This window comes from Eucyclogobius newberryi, unplaced genomic scaffold (genome assembly GCF_026437365.1).
Source record: "Eucyclogobius newberryi isolate DKJ021-1_F unplaced genomic scaffold, fEucNew1.0.hap1 SCAF_18, whole genome shotgun sequence".
NCBI classification, from domain to species: Eukaryota; Metazoa; Chordata; class Actinopteri; order Gobiiformes; family Gobiidae; genus Eucyclogobius; species Eucyclogobius newberryi.
In genome coordinates, this window is record NW_027315812.1 from 1,358,108 (window position 1) to 1,370,228 (window position 12,121).

The 12,121-nt window shown below is 50.4% G+C and overlaps 2 protein-coding genes across 2 annotated transcripts in view; both read right to left on the minus strand.

Moving 5' to 3' along the window:
* Nucleotides 1–7,279: 7,279 nt before the first annotated feature.
* Nucleotides 7,280–8,695, minus strand: LOC140364285 (uncharacterized). The gene has a single exon (XM_072450378.1). The coding sequence runs from the start codon at nt 8,620–8,622 to the stop codon at nt 7,348–7,350; it is 1,275 nt and encodes a 424-aa protein (XP_072306479.1). The 5' UTR covers nt 8,623–8,695; the 3' UTR covers nt 7,280–7,347.
* LOC140364906 (uncharacterized) overlaps nt 8,619–12,121 on the minus strand; it is a 65,017-nt gene continuing 61,514 nt past the window's right edge. Inside the window, exon 8 of the mRNA XM_072451287.1 lies at nt 8,619–10,889. Coding sequence (XP_072307388.1) covers nt 8,709–10,889 — 2,181 coding nt within the window. The 3' untranslated portion in view covers nt 8,619–8,708. The remainder of the gene's footprint in view (nt 10,890–12,121) is intronic.

The window sequence follows — 12,121 nt, forward strand, 5'->3', positions numbered from 1 at the left end:
TGTGGCTCTTTAGTCTCACTATGTGGCTCTTTAGTCTCACTATGTGGCTCTTTAGTCTCACTATGTGGCTCTTTAGTCTCACTATGTGGCTCTTTAGTCTCACTATGTGGCTCTTTAGTCTCACTATGTGGCTCTTTAGTCTCACTATGTGGCTCTTTAGTCTCACTATGTGGCTCTTTAGTCTCACTATGTGGCTCTCTTTAGTCTCACTATGTGGCTCTCTTTAGTCTCACTATGTGGCTCTTTAGGCTCACTATGTGGCTCTTTAGTCTCACTATGTGGCTCTCTTTAGTCTCACTATGTGGCTCTTTAGTCTCACTATGTGGCTCTTTAGTCTCACTATGTGGCTCTCTTTAGTCTCACTATGTGGCTCTCTTTAGTCTCACTATGTGGCTCTCTTTAGTCTCACTATGTGGCTCTTTAGTCTCACTATGTGGCTCTCTTTAGTCTCACTATGTGGCTCTCTTTAGTCTCACTATGTGGCTCTTTAGTCTCACTATGTGGCCCTTTAGTCTCACTATGTGGCTCTCTTTAGTCTCACTATGTGGCTCTTTAGTCTCACTATGTGGCTCTTTAGTCTCACTATGTGGCTCTTTAGTCTCACTATGTGGCTCTTTAGTCTCACTATGTGGCTCTCTTTAGTCTCACTATGTGGCTCTTTAGGCTCACTATGTGGCTCTCTTTAGTCTCACTATGTGGCTCTCTTTAGTCTCACTATGTGGCTCTCTTTAGTCTCACTATGTGGCTCTTTAGTCTCACTATGTGGCTCTTTAGTCTCACTATGTGGCTCTTTAGTCTCACTATGTGGCTCTTTAGTCTCACTATGTGGCTCTTTAGTCTCACTATGTGGCTCTTTAGTCTCACTATGTGGCTCTTTAGTCTCACTATGTGGCTCTCTTTAGTCTCACTATGTGGCTCTTTAGTCTCACTATGTGGCTCTCTTTAGTCTCACTATGTGGCTCTTTAGTCTCACTATGTGGCTCTTTAGTCTCACTATGTGGCTCTCTTTAGTCTCACTATGTGGCTCTTTAGTCTCACTATGTGGCTCTTTAGTCTCACTATGTGGCTCTCTTTAGTCTCACTATGTGGCTCTTTAGTCTCACTATGTGGCTCTTTAGTCTCACTATGTGGCTCTTTAGTCTCACTATGTGGCTCTCTTTAGTCTCACTATGTGGCTCTCTTTAGTCTCACTATGTGGCTCTCTTTAGTCTCACTATGTGGCTCTTTAGGCTCACTATGTGGCTCTCTTTAGTCTCACTATGTGGCTCTCTTTAGTCTCACTATGTGGCTCTTTAGTCTCACTATGTGGCTCTTTAGTCTCACTATGTGGCTCTTTAGTCTCACTATGTGGCTCTTTAGTCTCACTATGTGGCTCTTTAGTCTCACTATGTGGCTCTCTTTAGTCTCACTATGTGGCTCTTTAGTCTCACTATGTGGCTCTCTTTAGTCTCACTATGTGGCTCTTTAGTCTCACTATGTGGCTCTTTAGTCTCACTATGTGGCTCTTTAGTCTCACTATGTGGCTCTTTAGTCTCACTATTTGGCTCTTTAGTCTCACTATGTGGCTCTTTAGTCTCACTATGTGGCTCTCTTTAGTCTCACTATAGTCTCACTATGTGGCTCTTTAGTCTCACTATGTGGCTCTCTTTAGTCTCACTATGTGGCTCTTTAGTCTCACTATGTGGCTCTTTAGTCTCACTATGTGGCTCTTTAGTCTCACTATGTGGCTCTTTAGTCTCACTATGTGGCTCTTTAGTCTCACTATGTGGCTCTCTTTAGTCTCACTATGTGGCTCTTTAGTCTCACTATGTGGCTCTTTAGTCTCACTATGTGGCTCTCTTTAGTCTCACTATGTGGCTCTCTTTAGTCTCGTTTTAGTACAGACTCACCTGTGTGTTTTCCAGGCGTGTGTTTTCCAGGTGTGTGTTCTCCAGGTGTGTGTTTTCCAGGTGTGTGTTTTCCAGGTGTGTGTTCTCCAGGCGTGTGTTTTCCAGGTGTGTGTTCTCCAGGCGTGTGTTTTCCAGGTGTGTGTTCTCCAGGTGTGTGTTCTCCAGGTGTGTGTTCTCCAGGTGTGTGTTTTCCAGGCGTGTGTTTTCCAGGCGTGTGTTTTCCAGGCGTGTGTTCTCCAGGTGTGTGTTCTCCAGGTGTGTGTTCTCCAGGCGTGTGTTTTCCAGGTGTGTGTTCTCCAGGTGTGTGTTCTCCAGGTGTGTGTTCTCCAGGTGTGTGTTCTCCAGGTGTGTGTTTTCCAGGCGTGTGTTCTCCAGGCGTGTGTTTTCCAGGTGTGTGTTCTCCAGGTGTGTGTTCTCCAGGTGTGTGTTCTCCAGGTGTGTGTTCTCCAGGTGTGTGTTCTCCAGGCGTGTGTTCTCCAGGCGTGTGTTCTCCAGGTGTGTGTTTTCCAGGTGTGTGTTCTCCAGGCGTGTGTTCTCCAGGCGTGTGTTCTCCAGGTGTGTGTTCTCCAGGCGTGTGTTCCTCCGTATGTCTCTCTGCGCTCTTCAGTCCTGTTTCAAAACCAACCAATCAGAATCCTCACATCACAACACTTCCTGATTAGCAGCCAATCACAGCAGCTTAACATCTCAGTACTTCATAATGTGATGTTCTTTGACTTTCAATTACTCTCACCAGCCTCCTGCTAGTGCCAGAGTCAGGACTAAACATGGACCGGCCTCCTGCTAGTGCCAGAGTCAGGACTAAACATGGACCGGCCTCCTGCTAGTGCCAGAGTCAGGACTAAACATGGACCGGCCTCCTGCTGGTGCCAGAGTCAGGACTAAACATGGACCGGCCTCCTGCTGGTGCCAGAGTCAGGACTAAACATGGACCGGCCTCCTGCTAGTGCCAGAGTCAGGACTAAACATGGACCGGCCTCCTGCTGGTGCCAGAGTCAGGACTAAACATGGACCGGCCTCCTGCTAGTGCCAGAGTCAGGACTAAACATGGACCGGCCTCCTGCTAGTGCCAGAGTCAGGACTAAACATGGACCGGCCTCCTGCTGGTGCCAGAGTCAGGACTAAACATGGACCGGCCTCCTGCTGGTGCCAGAGTCAGGACTAAACATGGACCAGCCTCCTGCTGGTGCCAGAGTCAGGACTAAACATGGACCGGCCCCCCGCTGGTGCCAGAGTCAGGACTAAACATGGACCGGCCTCCTGCTGGTGCCAGAGTCAGGACTAAACATGGACCGGCCCCCCGCTGGTGCCAGAGTCAGGACTAAACATGGACCGGCCTCCCGCTGGTGTCAGAGTCAGGACTAAACATGGACCGGCCTCCTGCTGGTGCCAGAGTCAGGACTAAACATGGACCGGCCCCCCGCTGGTGCCAGAGTCAGGACTAAACATGGACCGGCCTCCCGCTGGTGCCAGAGTCAGGACTAAACATGGACCGGCCTCCTGCTGGTGCCAGAGTCAGGACTAAACATGGACCGGCCCCCCGCTGGTGCCAGAGTCAGGACTAAACATGGACCAGCCTCCTGCTGGTGCCAGAGTCAGGACTAAACATGGACCGACCTCCTGCTGGTGCCAGAGTCAGGACTAAACATGGACCGGCCTCCTGCTGGTGCCAGAGTCAGGACTAAACATGGACCGGCCCCCCGCTGGTGCCAGAGTCAGGACTAAACATGGACCGGCCTCCCGCTGGTGTCAGAGTCAGGACTAAACATGGACCGGCCTCCCGCTGGTGCCAGAGTCAGGACTAAACATGGACCAGCCTCCTGCTGGTGCCAGAGTCAGGACTAAACATGGACCGGCCTCCTGCTGGTGCCAGAGTCAGGACTAAACATGGACTGGCCTCCTGCTGGTGCCAGAGTCAGCACTAAACATGGACCGGCCTCCTGCTGGTGCCAGAGTCAGGACTAAACATGGACCGGCCTCCTGCTGGTGCCAGAGTCAGAACTTAACCTGGACCGGCCTCCTGCTGGTGCCAGAGTCAGGACTAAACATGGACCGGCCTCCTGCTGGTGCCAGAGTCAGGACTAAACATGGACCGGCCTCCTGCTGGTGCCAGAGTCAGCACTAAACATGGACCGGCCTCATGCTGGTGCCAGAGTCAGCACTAAACATGGACCGGCCTCCTGCTGGTGCCAGAGTCAGGACTAAACATGGACCGGCCTCCTGCTGGTGCCAGAGTCAGGACTAAACATGGACCGGCCTCCTGCTGGTGCCAGAGTCAGGACTAAACCTGGACCGGCCTCCTGCTGGTGCCAGAGTCAGGACTAAACATGGACCGGCCTCCTGCTGGTGCCAGAGTCAGGACTAAACATGGACCGGCCTCCTGCTGGTGCCAGAGTCAGGACTAAACATGGACCGGCCTCCTGCTGGTGCCAGAGTCAGGACTAAACATGGACCGGCCTCCTGCTGGTGCCAGAGTCAGGACTAAACATGGACCGGCCTCCTGCTGGTGCCAGAGTCAGAACTTAACCTGGACCAGCCTCCTGCTGGTGCCAGAGTCAGGACTAAACCTGGACCGGCCTCCTGCTGGTGCCAGAGTCAGGACTAAACATGGACCGGCCTCCTGCTGGTGCCAGAGTCAGGACTAAACATGGACCGGCCTCCTGCTGGTGCCAGAGTCAGGACTAAACATGGACCGGCCTCCTGCTGGTGCCAGAGTCAGGACTAAACATGGACCGGCCTCCTGCTGGTGCCAGAGTCAGGACTAAACATGGACCGGCCTCCTGCTGGTGCCAGAGTCAGGACTAAACATGGACCGGCCTCCTGCTGGTGCCAGAGTCAGGACTAAACATGGACCGGCCTCCTGCTGGTGCCAGAGTCAGGACTAAACATGGACCGGCCTCCTGCTGGTGCCAGAGTCAGGACTAAACATGGACCGGCCTCCTGCTGGTGCCAGAGTCAGGACTAAACATGGACCGGCCTCCTGCTGGTGCCAGAGTCAGGACTAAACATGGACCGGCCTCCTGCTGGTGCCAGAGTCAGGACTAAACATGGACCGGCCTCCTGCTGGTGCCAGAGTCAGGACTAAACATGGACCGGCCTCCTGCTGGTGCCAGAGTCAGGACTAAACATGGACCGGCCTCCTGCTGGTGCCAGAGTCAGGACTAAACATGGACCGACCTCCTGCTGGTGCCAGAGTCAGGACTAAACATGGACCGGCCTCCTGCTGGTGCCAGAGTCAGGACTAAACATGGACCGGCCTCCTGCTGGTGCCAGAGTCAGGACTAAACATGGACCGGCCTCCTGCTGGTGCCAGAGTCAGGACTAAACATGGACCGGCCTCCTGCTGGTGCCAGAGTCAGGACTAAACATGGACCGGCCTCCTGCTGGTGCCAGAGTCAGGACTAAACATGCACCGGCCTCCTGCTGGTGCCAGAGTCAGGACTAAACATGGACCGGCCTCCTGCTGGTGCCAGAGTCAGGACTAAACATGGACCAGCCTCCTGCTGGTGCCAGAGTCAGGACTAAACATGGACCAGCCTCCTGCTGGTGCCAGAGTCAGGACTAAACATGGACCAGCCTCCTGCTGGTGCCAGAGTCAGGACTAAACATGGACCGGCCTCCTGCTGGTGCCAGAGTCAGGACTAAACATGGACCGGCCTCCTGCTGGTGCCAGAGTCAGGACTAAACATGGACCGGCCTCCTGCTGGTGCCAGAGTCAGGACTAAACCTGGACCGGCCTCCTGCTGGTGCCAGAGTCAGGACTAAACATGGACCGGCCTCCTGCTGGTGCCAGAGTCAGGACTAAACATGGACCGGCCTCCTGCTGGTGCCAGAGTCAGGACTAAACATGGACCGGCCTCCTGCTGGTGCCAGAGTCAGGACTAAACATGGACCGGCCTCCTGCTGGTGCCAGAGTCAGGACTAAACATGGACCGACCTCCTGCTGGTGCCAGAGTCAGGACTAAACATGGACCGGCCTCCTGCTGGTGCCAGAGTCAGGACTAAACCTGGACCAGCCTCCTGCTGGTGCCAGAGTCAGGACTAAACATGGACCAGCCTCCTGCTGGTGCCAGAGTCAGGACTAAACATGGACCGGCCTCCTGCTGGTGCCAGAGTCAGGACTAAACATGGACCGGCCTCCTGCTGGTGCCAGAGTCAGGACTAAACATGGACCGGCCTCCTGCTGGTGCCAGAGTCAGGACTAAACATGGACCAGCCTCCTGCTGGTGCCAGAGTCAGGACTAAACATGGACCGGCCTCCTGCTGGTGCCAGAGTCAGGACTAAACATGGACCGGCCTCCTGCTGGTGCCAGAGTCAGGACTAAACATGGACCGGCCTCCTGCTGGTGCCAGAGTCAGGACTAAACATGGACCGGCCTCCTGCTGGTGCCAGAGTCAGGACTAAACATGGACCAGCCTCCTGCTGGTGCCAGAGTCAGGACTAAACATGGACCGGCCTCCTGCTGGTGCCAGAGTCAGGACTAAACATGGACCGGCCTCCTGCTGGTGCCAGAGTCAGGACTAAACATGGACCAGCCTCCTGCTGGTGCCAGAGTCAGGACTAAACATGGACCGGCCTCCTGCTGGTGCCAGAGTCAGGACTAAACATGGACCGGCCTCCTGCTGGTGCCAGAGTCAGGACTAAACATGGACCAGCCTCCTGCTGGTGCCAGATCCAGCTGATCTTTATATTTTTGTCTGATACGTTTTTTGTAAAATATGAAAATGCTAAGGTTTCTGTTGCTTCTAGAACTTTCTAAACGGAGCAGAATCTGAGGAAATGATTTAGAAAAAGATTCAGAAAAAGAGACGTTTCAGTCGTGTTTTACAGTCAGAGCGTTTATGATGAACATTTCACAGTTTGAAAGGAACAAATCCAGTTTAAGTCTGAAACACACTCAAGTCCAAAGACCAAACCTTCAGCACAAACATTGACATGAATATTTACACGAGAACAGCACCACTAAGAGGACAAAAGAAGAAGTGCAGGCTCCACTTCTGAACACGGATGAGCCTGTTGTGAAACTATCACTGAACGGGAAGGTTTATTTTAAAGCCGGAATCCGGGATTTTCAAACCGTAAAAAGGAGAATTTAAACATCGATACAGAAGCTTTTCTTTCACCGTTTTCCCTTTACTCGTCCAAACCTTAGATATCTGATTAAAATCGATACATTTTGATGTCTCTGTCGATATTAGAGCTGCGACTAACGATGATTTCACTTCCACAGTATTTTCCTCACAATCGAAACTTCAGCTGTGGAAGACTTATTATTCCTGCCCAAACATCAGATCAACAACAAACGCAAACACACTTTTACACCGTCAAACAGAGCTGAACCACGCCCCTGTTGGCCCCTCCCCCCGTTGGCCCCTCCCCCGTTGGCCCCTTCCGTGTGATTTAGGCTTTCCTCAGATAAATCCACAGAAACTTTAGACGTCCATTTTGTGGCTGCCCTTATGTCACTTTTACTTGTTTTAAAATGGCCGTCTTTGCTGGTTCTTTTCCAGCTTGTACGTTCACCCGTCGTTCTTGTCCCACAGTCGTCTGAAAAACTCGTTTTTTAATGATCTCAGCCTGTTTTGCCGTCTCTTCGGCGAGACGTTCCTTCCCAGTTTGTTGTCCTTTAGACTGGATCGTCACTTCTTTTCCTTTGCCAACCGTTTTCTCTACGTTTCCTAAAATGGACGCCTTCTGTTCCGTCTTAGCTCGTTGGAACTTAGCAGTTTCCTCTTGGTTTTTTGGTTTGGTTCCATTCTGCTCCGGCTCAAACCCTTTACCCGTTTGTCCTCGTTCCTTCACAGCGTTCGGGTTACTTCTCGCTGGTTTGGTTGCATTCTGTTTGTTTTGTCCAACAGCTTCAGGTTTGGTCTGGTCTCGATGGACCTTCACCACGTGCTCCTGTCCTGTCTTTTTCATCATTTGTTCTTTAGAGACGACTGGCTTGGCTTGTCCCGACACGTTCTCCTTTTCTCGTCCCTTCGCAGCTTCTTGTCCTTTCAAACTTTGCTCTACGTTAGCTTTATTCACTGGATCGCTTTGTCCAACCATCTTATTATTAACAGTTTCTTTTCCCGACGATTTCAAAATCACGTTCGTTTGGTCTCTTGGAGCTTGACGGATCGTCACCGTTGGCTTCTGTCCCACAATCTTTTTCGCCGTCTGTTCTTTGGCGATTATTTTGTTAGTCTGACCCAAAATGGCTGCCGTTTGTCGTTCCTTCTCAGCTTCTCGTCCCGTCACCATTTGCTCCTGTCTAACTTGCTCTTCTTTAGCTTTATTCACTAGTTTTGTTGCGTTGCGTTTGTCTCGCCCCGGCATGATTCGAACTCCTACAGTATTTTTACCCGATTGTTCTTCAGCGACGTCTTTCTTAACCGCGTTCAGCTTCATTAGTTCCTTTTCGTCTTGTACTTTCTCCACTTTTCGCTCCCGTCCAACAATCTTTCCAACATTTTGGTCGGTTGCTGTCGTTTTTATGTGTAGTTTATTGTTCACTTGCTTTTCTGCTTTGCCGTTCTGTGCGTTCTGATTTCCCTCTTGACGTACCGTCCTTTGACCTTTGGCCGTGTCTTTTAGAGTCAAAATGTCTGACTTTGTGTTGTCAAGTTGGTGTAATTTCACTGCTCGTCGTTCTACTGTTTGTTTTCTACCGTCATCTTTTGGAATAGCCAGTTTGGAATCGCTTTGTACGTTCACCACACGCTCGTGCTGCGCGTCCGTTTGAAGCATTTTGTCTTCATTAGACGCTTCTTTCTCTCGTCCATCTGGAATGGAAGACTTCACCGACACTTTCCTTGCGTCGGTTCTGCTTTGTCTCAAACCTTCTCGTTCTTGTCCTTTTCTTTGTTTAAAATGTTCAAATTAGAATGGTCACCTTGTCCTTTCACCACCTTCCCTTGCCCCGCGTTGTCGGTTTGAACGATCTGCCCTGGAGCCACGGTTTTCCGAGCCTTTGTTAAAGCTTCAACCTTTGCCTGTTTCAGATTCACTACTTTTTCTTGTTGAACGAGTTCATTTTCAGGTTTGGTTGCGTTTTGTTTTGTTCCCAGTCGCTCCGGCCCTACGTTCTTTTTGACCTCAACCTTCACCGGCTTTTCTTGACCAACGATCTTTTTCACCATTGGCACGTTAGCAACACTCGTCTTTGTCGCTCCTGAAACGTCCGCCGTCCCTTGATCTGGTCCTAGGATCTTTTTAACAATCTGTTCTTTGGAAACCACAGTCTTTGTCCGTCCTGGAACGGCTTTATCCGTTTGCACCTTCTTCGTTTGTTGTAATTTCAGCGTCATTTCTTGTTGAGTTTGATCTTTTGCCAGTTTTATACCTTTTTCTTTCAATTGTTCTGGACTTTCTACTTTCCCCGCTGGTCCTAAAATGGTCTTCTCTGTTTGTTCTTTGTCCGTTTGTTGTAACTTCACCACCTTTTCTTGCTGAATTGTTTTTTTCTCCAGATTTACGAGGGTTCTGTTCTGAACACTCAACACTTTATCCCGTCCTACAGTCTTTTGAACAGCTTTCCCAGGATGCTCGTCTTTGTCCCTCGTAAGACTTTCCTTCTCAGATTGTACTTTAAACACTTGTTGTTCCGTTTGGTGGTTTCTTTGCTTCTCTTTTGTCACTATTTGCTCCGGTTCTTCAATCTTTTTAACGGTATGTCCTGGAGCAACGGGCTTTTCTGCAGCTTTGGTTTGTTCGCTTTTTGTTGCGTTCTGTTCCTTTATCACTCGTTCTTGTCCTTTGACTGTTTTTATCGTTGTTCTTTGAGCGACTGCTTCCTTTGACTGTCTCAAAATGTCCGCTTCCTCTGCATTCTGTTTCTTTAGTTCCCTCGTCTCTTCTACATTCTTTTTAAACATTTGCTTTTCTTCTTGTCCATCTCGTTTAGCCGGATTAATCCCTTTTTGTCCCACTTCCTCTTCAGAACTCCTCAGCTTTGGAATGGTCTTTTCAGATGCTGGTTCAGAATTCTCTTTTGCCGAACGTTGGTTTTCTTGTAGTTTCCTCTTCATCACAGTTGTATTTTCTTGTGCCATAACTGTAGATGCTGCTGCTTCCACCGGTTTGACCTTTTTATTTTGATCTGGTCCAATCCTGTCCTTTTCCACAGTTTGTGGTTGTTTTTTAGCTGATAACTCTCTCTCAGCTCGCTCTTTTTCAGCTTCCTTCTTCATCTTTTCCCTTTCTACCACATTGTTTCGTATCCATGTTCGGACCGTTTGTTTTTCTTCCGGTCTCTGTTTAGCCTCTCGCTCCTTAACGTCGAGAAGGTCCATTTTGGTGGCATGTTCTTCAGCCTTTTCAGACGGTTGTTTCAGTCTGAATGTTGCTCTTATTTCTGGCTCTATTTTGGCTTTTTCTTTAGAAATCCCAACTTTTTGAATTCGCTCTTGATCAGTTCTTTCATGTTCGACCTTCTGCTGCTGTTCCACCAACTCTCCAGAGACTTCCCCTGGTTCACCTGGCTCTGATCTGGACACTTTTACAATCTTCGCCGCCTGCTCTTTCGCCGTCAGTTCCTTCGCCGTCAGTTCCTTCGCCGCCTGATTCTTCGCCGCCTGATTCTTCGCCGCCTGATTCTTCGCCGCCTGATTCTTCGCCGCCTGATTCTTCGCCGCCTGATCCTTCGCCGCCTGCTCTTTTGCTGCCTGCTCCTTTGCCGCCTGCTCTTTTGCCGCCTGCTCTTTTGCCGCCTGCTCTTTTGCCGCCTGCTCCTTTGCCGCCTGCTCTTTTGCCGCCTGCTCTTTTGCCGCCTGCTTTTTTGCCGCCTGCTCCTTTGCCGCCTGCTCTTTTGCCGCCTGCTCTTTTGCCGCCTGCTCTTTTGTCGCCTGCTCTTTTGTCGCCTGATCCTTTGTCGCCTGATCCTTTGCCGCCTGCTCTTTTGCCGCCTGATCCTTTGCCGCCTGCTCTTTTGCCGCCTGTTCCTTTGCCGCCTGCTCCTTTGCCGCCTGCTCTTTTGCCACCTGATCCTTTGCCCCCTGCTCTTTTGCCACCTGATCCTTTGCCGCCTGCTCTTTTGCGTCGGTTCTCTTTTGTTGGTGTATCGTTTCTTCTTCAAGGTTCAAGGCTTTAGGTTTTTTCACTCCTTCCTGTTCTAAGTTCTCTTTCAAAAGCCTCTCCTCTTCTACCTGTTTTTTCAGTTTATCTTCCTCTTTTCCGGTTCTCGCTTTCACCCCACTCTTTGCTTTATTCTCTCGTTCCCTTTCTTCTTCCGTTTGGACATTTTCTTGCTCCTCTCGTCGTTTCCGCTCCTCATTTTCCCATTTGAGTCTAATCTGGTCTTCTTCTTGATCTTTCTCAGCACTCATGTTCTTTTCCTCCATTTGTTGTTCCTCCACCTGAACTTTAGCGTCCCTCTCTTCCTCCACCTGAACTTTAGCGTCCCTCTCTTCCTCCACCTGAACTTTAGCGTCCCTCTCTTCCTCCACCTGAACTTTAGCGTCCCTCTCTTCCTCCACCTGAACTTTAGCGTCTCTCTCTTCCTCCACCTGAACTTTAGCGTCCCTCTCTTCCTCCACCTGAACTTTAGCGTCCCTCTCTTCCTCCACCTGAACTTTAGCGTCTCTCTCTTCCTCCACCTGAACTTTAGCGTCCCTCTCTTCCTCCACCTGAACTTTAGCGTCTCTCTCTTCCTCCACCTGAACTTTAGCGTCTCTCTCTTCCTCCACCTGAACTTTAGCGTCCCTCTCTTCCTCCACCTGAACTTTAGCGTCCCTCTCTTCCTCCACCTGAACTTTAGCGTCCCTCTCTTCCTCCACCTGAACTTTAGCGTCACTCTCTTCCTCCACCTGAACTTTAGCGTCCCTCTCTTCCTCCACCTGAACTTTAGCGTCCCTCTCTTCCTCCACCTGAACTTTAGCGTCCCTCTCTTCCTCCACCTGAACTTTAGCGTCCCTCTCTTCCTCCACCTGAACTTTAGCGTCACTCTCTTCCTCCACCTGAACTTTAGCGTCTCTCTCTTCCTCCACCTGAACTTTAGCGTCTCTCTCTTCCTCCACCTGAACTTTAGCGTCCCTCTCTTCCTCCACCTGAACTTTAGCGTCCCTCTCTTCTTCCACCTGAACTTTAGCGTCCCTCTCTTCCTCCACCTGAACTTTAGCGTCCCTCTCTTCCTCCACCTGAACTTTAGCGTCTCTCTCTTCCTCCACCTGAACTTTAGCGTCCCTCTCTTCCTCCACCTGAACTTTAGCGTCCCTCTCTTCCTCCACCTGAACTTTAGCGTCTCTCTCTT